At 37.6% G+C, this 18,556-nt stretch overlaps 1 protein-coding gene across 4 annotated transcripts in view; it reads right to left on the minus strand.

Moving 5' to 3' along the window:
- Positions 1-2,174: 2,174 nt before the first annotated feature.
- Positions 2,175-18,556, minus strand: part of CD47 (CD47 molecule) — a 23,772-nt gene continuing 7,390 nt past the window's right edge. For 2 of the 4 annotated variants that reach the window (XM_009321375.1, XM_009321374.1), the window contains 8 exons: positions 16,700-16,789; positions 13,358-13,459; positions 12,896-12,988; positions 12,211-12,306; positions 10,309-10,401; positions 8,774-8,805; positions 6,422-6,446; positions 2,175-2,656 (listed from right to left, as the gene is read on the minus strand). In XM_009321375.1, coding sequence (XP_009319650.1) covers positions 2,598-2,656; positions 6,422-6,446; positions 8,774-8,805; positions 10,309-10,401; positions 12,211-12,306; positions 12,896-12,988; positions 13,358-13,459; positions 16,700-16,789 — 590 coding nt within the window. In that variant the 3' untranslated portion in view covers positions 2,175-2,597. The remainder of the gene's footprint in view (positions 2,657-6,421; positions 6,447-8,773; positions 8,806-10,308; positions 10,402-12,210; positions 12,307-12,895; positions 12,989-13,357; positions 13,460-16,699; positions 16,790-18,556) is intronic. The other 2 variants (XM_009321377.1, XM_009321376.1) reach the window with 2 other exon arrangements.

Raw genomic sequence — 18,556 nt, forward strand, 5'->3', positions numbered from 1 at the left:
ATGAGACCATGCTGGAGCACCTCAAAGCGTGTGGCCATGGATAAGCCCACGACAATCTCCCAAACCAAAATCTCCCAGCCATCTGCAGCGGCCCAAGTAACCCTGAGAACATTCTTGTATATCCAGTAAGTAATGTGGGGGGAGAGAGGGTGTAAAGGTAGGGAGAAGAGTAGCTATGACTATGAATTTATGGAAGCAGTTACAGAAGTTCAATGTGATAGCAAAAAGAAAATCTCTCACAAAAACAACTTAAAATGACTTTATTTTTTAAGTATATTAGCACAATATTTACAAAATTGTTTCATGTTTCATAAATAAAAACATTTTCTTGGGTAAAGACTATAGATCTATAGATATTTAAAATGTCTATATATTTATACACACACACATCCGTACACACACAAATGGAAACACACAGTTATAAACAACTTTGGTTTTAAATTACTGGTGGGAAAGGGCTGGGTGTATCAATGACTTTTTAAACTCTCGCTTTTAAATTTGTACCCACAAGAAGTCCAGAGCAGAGCCCTTAACGCAACAACAGGATGGGTGGGTTTCTCCCACTTCTGGGCAATCGATTCTGCAGCCTGTACATGGCCACCGAGCTCCTCACATTTCAGCACTGCCTAGTGACAGCTCGGCCTCATCCCACAGTGACACAAACGGGTTCTACTGCAGTTTGCTTTACAGAAGTTAACATAAAGCTATTATACATAATGCTTTTTATAAGGCAGAATACCTCAACAGAATTCCAGTTGGTTTGTTTTTTATTCCTCAACTGCTCAACTTTCAACTTGCCAGAGGGAATCACTAGTTATAAATAGGGAGCTCTGTGTGGTACTTAATCGGGTAAATTCTTACACTGAATTGTTAATGGAGAGTAACCTCCCATCTTTAGGTAGAGATTGCTGCGATTACGGAAAAACCTGTATCAAAAGATTCATATATAGGAGCTCAGATCTTATATGAATACTCCCACTGACAAACTTGAAGGTATGAAAGTAAGCGTAAACCATACGTGCTTCTTAAATGTTTTATCACATGAATAGCCCTCTTCACTGTGGCCAGTTCCACCAATTTCAGTGAGGGCTGGACCATGGGTCTGCTCTAAACGGTTCAGTCCTGCAGCCCTAGCAAGAGGACTGTTTATGAGAGTAAATATTGTAAAATCAGATATCTCAATTTTATTTTGTTGAATTCTTGATGCAAGGCGTCTGCATCGAGACTTGGAGCTCAACATGCAGAGACTTGAATCTCTGCAACATACACCCACAACATGGATATGAACCTTAGTTTATAACATCCAACTCTGAGACCTGCCAAATTACTCAGAATCTTTAAAAACATGGATTTTATTACATTACTGTTTGGCAACAGCTTTCCAAACAAAGTTTTAAATTGTTAGAAGGAGAAAACCACGTGTGCCTTCAAAATATAGTACCTTGGTACGAACAGGAGACAGTGTGAAGACTTCTACAAAGTATACATGAAGTCCAAGAGAAGCCAACTATATTGGAGCAACTCTCAAAATGGCTGTAAAATGTGGTAACGTTTCATGGAATGTGCAAGTCCTAGAAAATTGATTTTTACCTGTACCACTTACATATATACAGAAACTGAGCCTCCTCACTTCTCATCGGCTCCTCCTACTTATTTTCTATTTTATGTACTTGTGATGTAATGGCAGTATATCAAACGTGGGTCAGAAATGAAATAGCTCCTTTTTCCATTCAAGAAAACAGATTTTAAAACTCTGTCAAAAATACATTAAATAGGACAACTCCTATTTTTATGAAGCATCAATGAGTTTTACAAATTCACTGAGTTAAGAAAGCCTGAAATTGCTTCCAGTACCACACACTGCACAACATGAACACACACAAGAACCACATTCAGCATGAAAATTACTAGCTGCTGTGCTCCATAATTCCAGTGCTGAATTAGGCTCCAACAGCTGAGCAGTTTCTCATCAAAGAATACGGAAGAGGCACAGAGAGCTCTCTCACTCGACTAAAATACTGGCCACCAGAGCATACATGACTACTGCCCATGGAGAGGAATACTACCATTTCATGGAATTAGGAGAACTCGGTCAATAACTTGAGAGCTGGGAGTAAACTTTGTACTTATGCAACTTTGTGTATAAGCATTTTATTTATTTTTTTATAAAAGTTTTGCTGAATGTCAGAAAAGAAGTATTTGTACAATCTCTACTTCCTGCTTGTATCATAGACATATGACCATACCTTGCCCATGCACACAAATAAAGAAAACAATAGTCTAAATGGTATTGCAATCTTCGGGCTGAGCAGGCCCGTTATCAAAGCAGTGACTACTGATAGTTTTTGAAAATAATACCACTAAGGATTACTGCAGGGAGACCCTGTAGTGGGCAAACAGTGCTTTTTATATTCTCACCCTCAGTCATACCATATATACCGTAACAAAAGTAAATAAAGATCACATGTGGGCAAACACACATGTTCCTCGCTACAGCTGCTGTGACTATAAAATTACATCATTTATATCAAAAGCACTTTTGCCACACATGCAAAACAATTAGTTTCCTGAATTTCTTCTCTTTGAGTAGTGCATCTTCAAGGCCACGGTGTATCAACAACGGTGTACTTTTCACATATCACATAGCTCTGCAGTTCTGGGAATTAAAAAAAAAAAAAAAAAGAAGATTGTTCGGGAAGAGCAGCAACATTTTGTGCCGCCTACCCAAGTTACAGCTTAATAAAATGACTTATTTTTATTTCAAACTTTGAAAGCACGCTTAGCACTCAAATAATGGAAAAGAGCGGTACTAACAGCAAGTGGTGTTTCAGCCTCTCCACAACAAAAAAGCGGACACTGTCTTGGAGCTCCTGACTCACGAATTGGAATAAGCTGTAGCAGCTCCCAGCCTTAGCTGTCTGGCCTGGCCTGTCTTTACTCCTAATACTGGCTTACTTTCACATGCCATTTTGTAAGCTGGTGTGCTTCAGCATCTGACTCATCTCCCCTTCAGTGTATGTGTGAACTTTCAAGGGAAGGTTAAGGTCAAAAGCAGGTAGAGCTCAAAAGGTTCCTGCCTCCAGCTTGTGTGTCAGAGCCCTTGCCTTCTACCTGTAAAACCTTCTGTTATTTTTAGGAGCCATCTTTCAGGGCAGAAAAAGCAGACAGACTTCTAACCCTACGCTAAAAGTCAAAATGAAATGGATAATTAGCAATTTCTGTGCTTTTGGAAGCTCTACCTCAGCACTAGAAGAGGAGGCAGGTTTTTATAAGCCTACATGAGACCCAAGAAGAAGCAGTCAACTTAGTTAAAATTGGATCTCCAAGCAAAACTCTACCTTGTTCTTCAGCAGTATGTGGTAACTGTATTGATCCCATCCTTATCTCCCTTCCAGTCAGTTTTGAATGCAACAGTCTGGCAAATATCTATTTCTTTCCTGATCTCAAACCACTGCCTTGGAGAACAACCAATAGCCATTCTGAAGCAGGACCTACCTTCCACTCCTCCTACTTCAGATGATACTAACTGGCATACATTTTATCAATGCATTTAGGAGACACCAATGCAGTTCTCCTTTGTACTGCAAAAGTGCTTGTATTCCTATTGTTTAGAAAATAATCCTATGGCATATTTGGATGAATCATGTAGTAGTCATAAGTAACATAAACCTAGCAGTACATGGTATTTGTAAGGCAGCCTGTTTTTAAAATCAATCGATATACCTTTTTCCAATTAGGGCTAATTAGTACCTCATTTATTGTCACACTGTCAATTCATGCCTTCTAGAAGTGGCATGATATAAAAATATTTCAAGTAAATTAACAGATTTGCAGTGACCTTACTCTTTATCCTGACCAGCAAAATGTTGTAATCTGATGCAGAAGTACTAGGCGAAGGGTGTAGTGACACCTCATGACAAGCTTGCTCAGTTTCCAGGAAGAAACAGAAGCACCCACAGCATCAACAAGTGCTCTTTTACCCTACTCCCATGAAAAGGAAGTACAGCTTCTGAATACAAAAGAACCAGTAAAAGACTGTTTTCATTTTCAAAGCCTGAGCATCTAATCTAAAATTTAAGCTCTTCAACGAGAGCAATCTGGCCAGGCAAAGTCTGCTACTCTTCTGATGTATATGAACTGCAGGAACCAAGAATCTGCGCAAACTTGGCTACCCGCTTTAGGTACCAGTTTGGGAATTTTGGGCCAAGTTAATACAGTCCCTCTCATTTCATGGCTTATTATATATTAGGAGGAGTCTATTCACACGTAGTTGGTGTTGCAATCTCACAGGCTGTTATAAAATCAGAAAGGACTAATCCCAGCATTGAGGACATTTCAAGTCGGAAGAAATCTTAAGTTAGGCCAGGACACTGCAACATACATCTTTCTTTACAATATCTGGTAGATCTTTAAACATCAAGCATAACCAATGGGCAGAAACCACAGTGCACCTTTAGATCTTAAAGTTCAAAATTCAGGTTTGTCAAAAATAAGCTGAAGTTCTTTAAGCAGTTCTTAAATTTTGTTGTGTTTCAGTTCTGTTCATTTTTAAACACTACTATCTGACCCTGAAAAAATAATAAATTGAGTGAAATCTGATTGGAATACAAACAGTCCAACAAAACCCAGAGAATTTAACTAACAACTAAAGGGGAGGAGGGGGAGAGAAAGTCTACTTTTAAAGCACTTCCCTATGAACTTCCATGGGAGATCACCAATTAAATATGTAGAGAAGGCTTAGCCATATTAACAACAACCAAAAAACCTACCTCAAAAAACAAATACAACAACCCACCACCAAGGAAACAGCCCATGCATCTGAAATACTATATAAGCATAAAGGAAGCGTACAAACTATTTGACTTTCCACTTTTGATCAGAAACATACTAATTAATAGTTCTCTCTGACTCATCCTCTTCACTGTTTAGAAACACACATTCTTCCCCTATGTATAATACAGAAAATGTATTCTTTATTTTCAATGAAATATCAGTTGAGTAAGAACAGCACCTGCACTGAAACCTGTCCTCCAAGTTTCACCATATTAGCGCTGTGTCCTGGTTCCAGCTGGGATAGAGTTAATTTTCCTCCTAGTAGCTGGCATAGTGCTGAGTTTTGGATTTAGCATGAGAATATTGTAATAACACACCAATGTTTTAGTTGTTGCTAAGCAGCGTTTATACTTAGTCAAGGACTTTTCAGCTTCCCATACTCTGCAAGTGAGGAGGTGCACAAGAAGCTGGGAGGGGGCACAGCCGGGACAGCTGACCCAAACTGGCCAAAGGGATATTCCATACCGTGTGACGTCATGCACAGTATACAAGCTGGGGGGAGTTGGCCCAGGTGCAGCAATTGCTGCTGGGGACTGGCTGGGTGTCAGTCCGCAGGTGGTGAGCGGTTGCATCACTTGTTTTTCCTGGGGTTTGTCCCTCTCTCTCTCTTTTTTGTTGTTTTCCTTTTCGTTAGTTTTTAAAATTATCATTATTATTATATTTTATTTCAATTATTAAACTGTTCTTATCTCAACCCACGAGTTTTCTTACTTTTGCCCTTCTGATTCTCTCCCCCAACCCACCGCGGGGCTGGGGGGGGGGCAGGCAGGCAGGCGAGCAGCTGTGTGGTGCTTTGTTGCCCACTGGGGTTAAACACCACCACACTGGGTAACTCTAAACATCAAAATCCTCAAATACATGTTAATTAAAGTAAATAAATAACTGGAGATATATTTGGACTTACCATCATTCTAACATCACTCCTTTTGCATCTTTAAAAGCCAAGCAAATGGATTAGTAATGAGCCAAACAGCAAGAAATGCTTCATAATTAATATTCAGATTAATTCTAAAATTTGGGTTAGAACTTGCTACTACTCAGCATGCCAATTAGTGAACAGAATAGTTAAAAAAAAAAAAAATTCAGAGTCATCCCTTTCTCACCATAAATTTCCCCCATCTTAAGCACTATCAGAGTTTCCCAACACCATGGAAGAGTTTCTCCAACCCAAAGAAATATCAAAGAACAGAGTGACAAGGATAGCTTTTGCTACTATCGTACGTATTCCACCAAGATAAATGCTCATGAAGAAGAATTAACATCAACTTTCAAGACCTGTCCCTCTTTTCCTCTTAAAAGTTGGACTTTTTGCAAAGCAAAGAGGGCGGATATAATATCCCGAGATATTAGATTTGTCCTAAACCAGTCAAACAATGCCACTGGCTAGCAAGCACAGTAGCGTAGAACAAGGGGTCTGGAGCTGCAGGCATAATTTCATCAAGAGATGAAATTCTTACTGACTCAGAGCCACATAAGTTGACATACCGATCTGCCATCTCAGTGCTGTTGTATTGCAAACTACAAATATTTTTGACCTTTTTCCATAATTTATCCCTTAATTAGAAGATAAGCCTTGAATATCACCTACCATTTAGTGGTTCTTCTACAGCTTTCTGCAAAACATTTAAAAATATATATATGTATAAAAAGCCTTCATGTTTACTTTTGGCTCGCCACAGTTAAATTACTCTAATTGACATATACAGTAAGTAGTGATTCTATAAAAATGAAGAAAGCTGAACGTTAATAAAATTCATTACTAGAGGTCTGAAAAAAAATAAATCAATCAATAACTGCAGTCTCCAGGTTATTTTTTCCCTACTGTTTTTTCTCAGATTAAATACCTCTAGGTGGCAGCAAAAGGCATGCAGATACTACTTTTAAGCTCTAAAACCTGATTATTTCTGTGATTTGATCAATAGTTAGAAATAAAGCAGCACGACTAAAAAAAAAAATAGTAGCCAAGCAATCAAGTGTAATCTCCTCAAAAGGAAATACACCACAGTTGTGCATTTAATCTGGTAGACAATCATCAGAAACAATACACGCAATCTACAGAAATGTTAGAAAAATCAATAACTGGTTAAGATGGCAGATTTCAAAATACGCACCTTTTCCCCCTCAGACTCAAGAAAATATCAAGCATCGTTTTGTAAGTGTGCCCCAGTGTCAAAATCAAGCACTTCACTGACATTAAGTTTTCCATAGCCTTTAGATTACACAGAATCAAAGTGTATTTTCAAAATTACTTCACACCCATTTATTGCCTCGAAGTACAGCAATATATGCTGAACAGCCCTTGATGGAAACAAGCAACATATTATTGTATACACTTAATTTTCCACTAAGTCCTTCTATAACTTCCATAAGTTCATGGGCACAAATTATCATCATCTGAATTCCTCTGTATCTGACCCTCCACTAACTGCAGCTGCAGAAATCATGTTTTCAGTGGCTGAGATTTCCAATGACCTGTAAGTTTTAAAACTTTCTTTTGATTTCATTCCTGTCTCCAATTCAGAGTAACATGGTGTTCACTACTACATAATTGTGGCTGTTTCTTTATTTGTCAAATCCTTGCTGCAGCATAAAACCACCTTGTGAAGAGAACAGCTCATAAAGAGAATGGATTTCCACAAAGGATGTTATTTAGCATGTTAGTTTCTATTTCAAAGTTTATTTACAACCAAAAACTAGGTTAAGAAAGAAAATCTCCTCTTGCTCTGTTTGCTTCCATTCTACAAGTAAACATGAGCATGTTAGATAAAGGCAAGATTGCATTTTGAAAGAAGTGTATCTGTAATACACTTCTCAGCTCATTTTTATAATATAATGAACTTTGTGAACCTCCTCTTTTTCTTTTTTTTTTTAATTAAACTCCACGCACTTACATTCCTTCCATAAGTAAGAGACCAATCCTCTGAAATACTCTTCCTTAAAATGAAGATGGATGAGAAAAAGCAAAGGAAAAAAAAAAAAAAATCTCTGTTGTCCTAACTGCTGTCAGCTCTCCTGCCCCACTGTTAGAAACCATCTTTCTTCAACAACTGGGTCTCAGGCTGCAGACTGAAGAGGAGACCTGGAAATCTGTCTCAAATGATGGCTGCCAGCGAAGAAATGGGATGACTTAGTATTTGCCATGCTCCCCTGCTACAAGGAAATTTTACTGGTATTTTACAGTTATGCCTCTTTGCTTGCTTCTGCAAAACTCCAGAAATCAGGCAGTTCACATTCATGGATCACTAGAAAGCACTGCCTAAGCCTAGGAAAATTACTGTTTTAGGAATGATTACTTTAGAATTAAAAAAAACTGACTGAAAAACCTTCTTTAAAAAAACAAAGTGCTTTTCCATTTGTTCTGTGTGACCTAAAGACAGACACTCTGCTTTTAGATGGTCTCATCAAATTAAGGGGCATTATAGGAAAATAAGAAAAGAAAAAAAGATCAAGGCTATAGCACCCGTATAGCTGGGAATTCAAGAGAATATTAAAGGGTTCTGGTGTAAAAGACCATAGGAAAAAAAACCCTAAGTCTTGGTTCTAAGCCACCTAGATAAAAAAATTCAACAGTATTCTGCACTCACCTTTTTCATTAAGGTGAGCAAAAGGTCTTTATAAATTCATATGAAAAAGTGCATTGTAAAAGAACATCAAACTTCCCTTCACATCCACCACCTTTTTGTGACAGCCCTTGAAACTCCATTTGGGCACAACAGTCGAAGTAGCTGTTAGGTAAGGGTGGCAATTACAGTACTATAGACACACTCAATAAGGACAATGAAGACCACCAACTCACTCAACATTAGACATCTGTTACACAGCCAGAACTTTTGCTTGCTACCAACCTGGTCTGAATTCGAACTAGTGCAGAAAGGTTCAGTATCTCACTACAATCCCCTGAGCCATCTAGTCACCCCAAATTTATTAATTTTAAGCTTACCCCTGGACGAGGATGATCTTTCATTCTGGAACCTAAAATAATTACAAAAAAGTGACCAGGCAGATGAATAAATGTCATGATCAACCGAATAAAAATATCTACTGGTAAAACTTGGAACAGAGTAGCAACACACAAAATTGAAGCTTCCCATATCCAAAACTACTTAATATGATGATCCGCAAATTCTTAAAGCCTCTAAGCACTCTTCTGTTTAAGAACTGAATAATCTTATCACCTACAGTCTGTGAATTGTCTCACTCATGCATTTAGCTCTAAAATTGAATTATGCTACACGCTATTCTTTGTGCTTATTCTGATGTGCTGGAATCTACCCCAACAGTCACATTTTAGTTCTTCAGCCAGAATAATCAAACTACAAATGCAATATTTATGCAGACCATTAGCACACAGCATCAGTCATATATACAAGTAGTCCAAAGTAAATAAAAATTACTTTTATCATTGTTAGAAGGCTTGCTTCACCTCCGCCACATTTTTGACTCATCTTCATCTATCTCAGATATCAAATATTAGGCATTCTGCCCTACTTTCTTCTTTAATGGATATCCTCCCTGACTCAGGGTATATTATTTCTGACCATGCCCACACATGGTATGCACATACTAAACCTGGAAGACTGTATAGTTCAGTGCAGACTAGGGACTGCTCTGACTGTATACACATCAGCTTGAATCTGGAAGTAATATATCCTCAATTGCATGGTTCTGCATCCAAACTAACAAGCTGTTTGAAGAGCCTTCATGCACAGCTAGAAACAAAGTCACTCTCAGACCCAAGCTGTAAAGTCCACATAACGTTATGCTGTGGTGTGCCAGCTCAGAGATGTCTGCACCACATTCCAATCACACAGCATTGCTGTGGTTTTTGCTTATTTAGGAGGCCTGACGGGCTTTTATACCTTTAAATCTCTCATCTTTTTGAAATCTGGTGAACAGACCAGTTTCTGAAACAAAGTATTGCTATTCTTTGCTCCTGGCTTTTAAAATTAAGCATAAGAAAAAATAGGATTCACTAAAATGAAAGGTGTGCATTCAAATTGCTCTTATTTTAACCTACCTCTAACCAGTGGAAATCACTAGGCAGATTTTGCTTCTTCAAATTCATATTCTGATAAGCTTTTGTCTGCGCCATCCCATAACCCACTCTAGAATCCTTGAAATACTTTTGCTCGTTCTAAGCTTCAGCTAGCCAACTGTGTAAAAGCAGAACTTAAACAGCAACATCTGTCCTACAGTTGAAACACTCTTACTTAAGAAACCTGGCTGTGTTGATCTCAAGACAGCTTATGATGATAAACTGCAAATTTCTTTACTCAAGATTCCCCCCAGTCTCTATGAAACAAAACCACTATATACAGACAATTTTTCAGTAATTTTTTTAGCTATGTAATTGTGAAATCACACCTTATGTTCAAATAAGCTATGTCTACCTCTGAAAAGTACAATAGAGAAAATTGCTCTTCTGAATATTTAAGTGCTAAAAAAAAAAAAGGCAGAATATTAGGTGCTACTTACCCATAATAAACATGTAAGCCAGACTAAGCAAATTTGCAATAGCCATAATAGCTAAGCCAGCAATCAAAACAGACCCATGTAACGGAGGACAGGCTGTTAAAAACACAAGAAACTGTATCATCTGACACAAGTAAAAGCACAAACTTTTATTTTTTGATATAACTGAATACTAAAATAAGTAAGCCTGATAAAACCAGATGTGATTAATTTATCTTTCAAAGCTATCCCAGAACTACTTCTGCATCTTTCTTTTTCTGTATACATTCTTTAATGATACAGAGGCATTTACTGATTTATCCCGCTTAGCTGTATTTTCTACTACAGTTTAGCTATTCTACTGTCATTCACTGCAACTGACAACATTCTTTCATTAATTGTATTTTAAATTTAAACATCCATCTTCAGTCCCAATTGTTTTGAACTATAATTGCATTAGATTACAGAATACAATACTGTTACTGATAAAACAGGGTAAAAAATGGGAAGAAGGGAGCAGAATATGAGGGTAGCTCTGAGGCAAATCCACCACAGATAACAGGAATGCTCCACATTTACAGGGATATCACAGAGCAGGAACAGGCTATTACAATCTAACCATAGTTCGCTACAGAAACTCCTTGTTCTCTGATCCTTGTTTCCAGGGACTTGAAATCATTGCAACTACCTGCGAGCTCAACCTAGGATGAGCTATTTCTACTGACACTTAAGGGTCATTCAGCTAAACTTCCAGAGATACAGAAAACATCTACCTTATCTGACCTGTGAAAAGGTCACCCTGAAAAACTAGGGAGACCTTCCGTTTGAGAGCGTAATAAAAACATCCTCCATTTTGTATTACTCTAGAGGATTAATGCTTTACCAGAAATCTCCCCCCAGTTTATTTTACTATTACATTTGACAACACTTAGGTGCCCCTTACAAATACTTCTGTAAATACTAAACAATAAGCACAAAACTCAAATCACAACTCCATTGAAAGGTCTATCATTTCACCCAGATTAGACAAACCTTTAGAAACCACTTCAAGGAGAAATAGTTTTCTTAAATCCCCAACAAAATAAACGACTACAATGAAGAATGTCTCTACGAAACAATAAATCAGGGACATAAAGTGCTTCCAATAAACACGAGTATGTATTCTACTACTAAATATACTGTCAAGGATGCCTAGTCCTAAATTGACCCTTTCCTCTGCAGTGGGGTTTTCTGGTGGGCAGAGGGAAGGCAGGCAGGGGAGAAAGGGAGGGTGAGAGGCAGGGATAAGGGCTATCACTGTGTGCGGTGTTTAGTTGGTGTTCCTTTACAACAGTGACCATTTTTCAGTGCTGAAACAGAATGCCAGCCACAACCAGACTTAAAACAGTCCAAGAACGCTTCCAAGTTTACTGTCCCTGCATTTGCCTTCTTAGGCTGTTTCAAAAAGTATTCGTTTCCCAGAGACTCAGTTATCAGTCACATACTAGCGGAGATTAACAAGGAATTTCTGATTTATTTATTGAACATGAGAAAATTATTATGACTCTAGTTTAGTTTCTAAATACCCTAGGCCTCAGTAAGAATAACAGTGATAAAGGTCAACGTTGGTTTTAGGTGACTCTTTAGGGCACTAACTGTTGAGAAATTTAAAAAATTAACTTTTTTTTTTTTTGTTAAGCAACTGCTCATAGAATGCAGTCATGCTGGATATAGTCATACTAATGAAACTGCTATATGTAATACTGCCTTTGGGCTATTCTTTCACCAGATAAAAGAGCATTAATACAGTAAAGTACATTTACAGAAGTTACTTGCTAACACTCAATGTAGTGAAGCCATTTTCACAGCATTTTAGTGTTACAAATAAAGAAACATCAGGTATAGACAAAAGTAAAAAGACACTTTTACAGAAGATAAATTGCTTACCTGAGACACACAGTGCAAAGCCAACCACAGCAATTACATAACCAAGAATGTGCAAACCTATCAGAGCGAATGTTGCTTGTGGTAGACTATCGAAAACTGGGAAAGACAGAAACAAAATTGTAATTTTTAAAGTTTAACTACAGAGACACAAAAGGTAGATCATTCACATGAAACTAGAAATCAGATTCTCCTAAATTCCAAGCTCAGCCAGCCAGTGTGATAACAAAGTCACTCAGGGCTCTTGTATGTATACACACACCCGCATATAAAAATATATGTATATATAAATAAAATTATAAATATATATAATTATAAATATATATAAAAATATATATATATATAATTTTCTACTTTTCCACAAGTAGAAAAAATGAAACACATACATTCTGAGAGTTAGTTATTCATCCCAGTCCCAAGACCCAGGAAGGAAGAGCAGGAATCACTCAGATGTCCTATCCTAAATCTCATTTTTCAAGCAGGTAGCTTATACTTCTTCCCTGAAGCAACTTAGCCAAACACACACAGGTTAAACATTTTGTTTTGAGATACTAGGAAGGTCAGGAATCCAGGATGCTATTGTAGCACCTATTTATAACAATGAAAATAGTATGTAGATTATGGAGGGGGAGCTCATTCAGTTTTTCTATCAGTATGTTCTTGAGCTAGTGAATAAATTAATACTCACCAATTCCAAACACAAAGTATTGAAGTGGTACCAAAATCACAGCAGGGACTACAATTAGGCCAAGACCAGCTTGATTCTGTGCAGTATAGCCATCTGCAAACATGTATGTGGAAATTAGTAAAACAGAAATCCTTGATTAGAATAAAGCACAAAGCAACAAAAGTAAATCATTAGTATCATCAAGTTTTTAGGGTCCAGAAAAAATCCCACTGAAGCACCAGAAGTCACTCCCTAGCCCCTAATATTCACCCAAGGACAGAAAACAGAAATAAATTTGTAGTCTGTATCTCCCTATGATCATCTGAGGGCCTGACAACCACAATGCTGTTTGTTGTATTCTGTAATATTTTTTCATTTTAAAATTAGTAGATGGCAATTAATAGGTGGTACTAACTTGCAGTGGAAGAGATTCATTTGTGCTCTTATTCCCTTAAACTAGGAAGGCAATTTTAATACACTTACCTTGGACAAAAAGAACAGTGCCTACAACAGCAGCAACTGTGAAGATGGTAACTGCTACAATCATGCCCATTTTCTTCTGAGGTACAATTTCATATTTTAATGCTTAAAGAAAAAACAAAGAGAGACAGAGAGGAAAACAATCAGACATAGAGATTCTCTCACTAAAATACACAGGTTTTATGATTAGGACTGTTGTCCTAAACAAAGAAACAAACTCCTAAAAAATTAGAACTATATATATTACCAAGATTTCATTTGTTTTAATTGTTTGATATGGTTAATATGGCTTACTCAGATAAATGAAACCTGACATTGGTGTTGTAGTCAAATTCTTAATCCACCTTCTATACAATTCAGGTGATATATTATCAAAATAACTTTGGGACACGGTACAGGTTAATTCAAGTAGATGTACTACTGACATTTAAATAAGGTTAAAGTGAATTTGTTACTCAGGTGAGTGTCAGACAGGGATTTAGAAATTCCAGGTTTAATTCTCTTCCCCGTGACACTGTGTGAGCTCAGACGTATCACCTCTGTCCCTTAGGGAACAGGGTGATGTTCCCAAATCACCACAATGCTTTGAGGATGAGTAGATATGGCATGACCTACATGTTCAGATGCCATAGACAAGACTAATTTTCAGTAAAACTGCACTGCTAAATAGCTGCCATCTCAGAAATGGTTGATTCCAGTGGAGGGTTTCAAAGCAGCAGCACTTTAGTAGTCTTTGGAAAAGAAGGAACAGTACAAATACAACATCATAATAAGCCGTGTTTGCTTCTGCCTTATACACTGCTAAAACTAAGACACAAAAAAAGGCAGCTCTTGCGCCGAGCTTGAAAATTAATATACCAACAATCTTGGTATATGTTGAAATTGTTAATAACAAACAGAGAGTAAACAAGTACTGTAAGTAACTTCAAAAAGAAAAACAAGAAGCACGTACAGAATTAACATCCCATTTATATGCACTGTGTTAGCACAAAAAAAAGTATCACGAGGATACAGTAAATATTCTAGAGGGTACATATAACAAAATCTTTAATAGTATCTCATCTATGGAAGGGTTACAGAATACTCTCTCTTGTAGTTAAAACTCTGCCTTTCATTATATTCACATTGCCTAACACAACAGGACCCCAGTCATACTCTCAAGTACTACTGTCATTTAAACCAAAAACTTATTTGGAATAGTAGTAATAGTAAAAACTTCCTGCATATCTGTACTGGAAATTTGCATTTTTTCATATTATAAATATGCTAAATAAGGAAAGCAAGACACAAAGGCAAAAATAAGTAATGGATATGCTATACTTAAATCCTAAAAGCCAACCCTGTAAGCACAAAACCCAAAAAACTCCACCCCAAACCAACCGACAAAAAAAAAAAAAACCCAACCCCACAACAAAAAAACAATACTCTCCATAAAACACAAACCCAAGAAAACATGTATTCCCAAGTGTTACACAGAAACCCAGTTTAACAAACTACTTAAAGGTATACTGTAGCATTGCTGGATTCACAGCTTAACTAAAACAGTGCAAATTAAAGGGGAAAAAAAAAACCCAACAAAAACAAACAGTTAAGTACACCCACATTTATTAAGTTAGAGGTAGCATGATTACTTTTCCCCACAGAGGTCACAGACCTCGCAATAAAGTGCAGAGATGCAAAAAAATCCAAGCAGGCTCAACTTACTCCTGTAAATGACAGTACTTCTCCATGGATGTATCCATGCTTATTTCAGGACAATTATTACTTTCCTATCAAAATGCTAAAAATGTTAAAGTTCTGCTACGAATGCAAGGCAATGACAATTCCTGAACATATCAGAGACTCCTAAACCATTATAAACAATAATGAAAATCAGGAATCTAACACTATGGAAATAACATAATTTTTAAAATATGTATTAGTTTTCAACCTTTGACCACAGATGGACCTTTGAAGAGTCACAAACCACTTTCAGAGGTTCATGAAAAGGTAATAAAGGAAATTATATATAGATGGCTGAATATATAAGTGATTACTATAAATCACTCTGAGTGCAATTCCCTTCCATTTCTTATGGACTCAACTCTAAGCAGAAATTTTTTCTTTTTTAATTTTTTAGAACTCTACAAATTGAGAAAGGCTGAAAAAACATCAAAGACTGATGTAACAAATTGCACCACAGGGAACCATCGGAAAGACTAGCACATAAAGCACACTCTACATTGCATAGATGTTGGACACCAGTGTATAAAGAACATCTAAGGATATCTGACACTGGTGAATGTATTGTCTCTAAAAATATTTAACAAAATCATTGATGCCGGTGTTAAATTGTAACTCAGCTAGTGCTAAAAGACTAATGAACAATTTTACGTTAAGAAGACAGCACCATCCTTCTCTAATATTGATTTTATGACCATAAAACGAAACATGTTTCTAATGATTCAATAATGTCATGGTGAACCAACAGTGAAGAAAAGCTTCCTTGTTCTAACCAATGACAGTAGACATTATCAATTATAGCCCACAAAAATTACACACATGCAAAGAAACTCATCGTTTGCAACAGTACTGGCAGCAGAAACATCACCACATGGCAGACTAGCTCTAAACACAGACCCTTTAGGCTGCACATCATGCCTTTGTCTACAAAGACATACAGCTGCTAAAAATCTTAACCCCAGGAAGCAAGCCCTGGCCTCCAAGCAAATAGAGCAGACTGACCTAGATCCCACTGCTTAGGGCTAGACGACCTTCAACACAGTCCACACTGCATGACTGGGGCACCATGTGGCATGCTGAAGCCCCCAAAAACTCACATCTTTTTGATGAGGTCATGGTTTTTTTCAGTTCAAAGGCCCCAAACTCTGCAAATGCTATGCCAGACTAGTGTTTCGTAGCTTGATGCCAAAAACATATGTTATGTGTCCTGAAAGAGTGCAAGGCTCACTGAAAAGGAAATGGAAGATGATGCAGCACAAAAGAGTGTACCTTGGTGTGCTCTTACTGACCAGGCCTGTGAGTAATAGTGCTTATTAGGAACTATCTCGAGAACTGTATACAAGTTAATTCTCTCATGGTGTTAGCTGATTCATGCCAAAAGAAAGCCCAGAAATGAACATAAGTAACACAATGTGGATGATCAGGAGAGGATTCCAGAGCAAAACAGATGCCAGGTTATTTGACAAAGCAGACGTATCACCCCTCTGTGTATTATCTGGATCAATTCTACCAGACATCTTTTAGATGTAAGCACCATCTTTCATCTTACATGGATGCCTTTATGCAAACAAGTGATTTCAGGACAAATCAATAATTGCAAAGAATTAAAGAGTCAATACTTACCAATAACACTTAACTGAGCCGAACACAAAATAATAACTAAGAACAGCAACGCTATGATGATAGCCCTTTCCACTAGAAGAAACCATGATCCTAGAGAATAAACAAAGAAAAATGGTAGGAAGAAAACAAAAACTGGAGTTATTAGCTTTACATTTATTGCTCCTTTTAGGCTATGCTCTAGATTGCTCAATACTGTACATAATAGTTAGCATTAAGAGTTATAATAGGCTAAGAAAGCTATGACTTCTACCTATGTATTTTTCATTCTGATCTTGTGTGTGACAACCTCTTTTTCCAGTATTTCTAGCTACCCGAACATTTTCCAAACTGGAGGTCTTAACCTCCACTGCAGCAGAGGATATATTTATGCTATTGTCTGGCAGTACAAGCTAGTTAGCTTGTGGAACTACAAACAGCACAGTAGATCAGAAAAATGGTGTATTTAGGCTAAGCAGGGAAGCTGGGCAAGATACGAAAAGTCCAATTTGATGATCCCCCGGCTATTCTGTTCTACCTCCAACTGCTGTAATTCCTGAAGAATTCCAGATGTGTAATAAGGAATACAGGAGCTAACCTAAGTGAGAAGGAAACGCTGCTTTGTTAATTTTAGAAATCATACATGTTCCTTTAGGTCTTCTCACCATCATCCATTTAGCTTTTTTTCCCCCTGCATCTTGGGTGCCTTAGGCTGTTCAGTCACTCGTGCTGTAAGACCGTGTAAGCCACCTTCCAACATAAAATTCTGAAAATACCTCCACTGAACTAGAAAATGCAGTTGATTCTTTCATCTCTGCTCATAACTTCCATTTAGACTCACTCAGCGGAATCCAAAGTCTCCATTTCTTATATTATACTTGCCACCATTCCTCTGCCTGCATACTTGATTCCAAAGAAATTTCTGATCTTCACCTAGATGCATACTCCTTGCACTTACTCTCCCTATTTAAAAGCCATATCTGCAGCTCCAGAAACATGGAATTAAGGAGCAATGCCTCACAACTTTCAATGCCAAGTAAGTACCTTGAGGACAGTTTTAAATTCACAAATTCCCCTCTTCCCCCTCCCCCCGCAAGGGGTCACAGAAGATACTGTGGTTACAACATAAATACAAGGCAATCACAAAATATACTAAAGGCAGAGAAATGGAGGAATATTTGCGAACTTCCTTATCGCCAAAAGAAGCCTAATTTAATGAATTGTTTAAAGGAAGGCTTTTTGCTTCATTTGCATTTTCAAAAAAGCAACTAATATTGAACAGTAACTTCAATGCACAGCTGCCATTCTCTAGATAAGCCAAATCCTACAGGCAAATCCCAGCAATGCTGTTCAACGTAACTGAGAATTATTAATGAATTGAAAGTATTTGCAAGCAGAGACACTAAAGCAGCTTCACTTCCTCTGTAGCATTTCCAGATGACACTACCAGGTATTACAAATAGGAAAAAAACAGCCATGAAGCCTGGTATCTGCTAGGACTTCAGCATGCAACATGGAACCACATATGGTCCAGTCTTAGAGTCTAAAAGCACTTATTATATGGAAATGCTTGCAATACTGCTGGTATATGCAACATGCAAGTAAGAGAAACAGCTGAACACATTTTCCTGGTAATACTTTTCCCTTATTCTGGTGCTTCATAGCAATAAAGTAAACTCCCGGCAAAAAGTATTCTTTTGAGAGCCAATATAAGGAAGTCTGTTCCAAACCAAGAGAGACTTCCAGACACGGGGGGAGCAGGGAGGAGGAAGAGAGGGAGGGAGGAGGAAGGGAGGGAGGGAGGGAGGGAGGGAAAGGAAACAGGGGAGGAAGAGAGGGGAGAAAAGAAAAGGAGAGGAAAAGAAAAAGGGGAAACTTTAC

This window comes from Pygoscelis adeliae, unplaced genomic scaffold (genome assembly GCF_000699105.1).
Source record: "Pygoscelis adeliae isolate BGI_AS28 unplaced genomic scaffold, ASM69910v1 Scaffold363, whole genome shotgun sequence".
In the NCBI taxonomy this organism is placed as follows: domain Eukaryota; kingdom Metazoa; phylum Chordata; class Aves; order Sphenisciformes; family Spheniscidae; genus Pygoscelis; species Pygoscelis adeliae.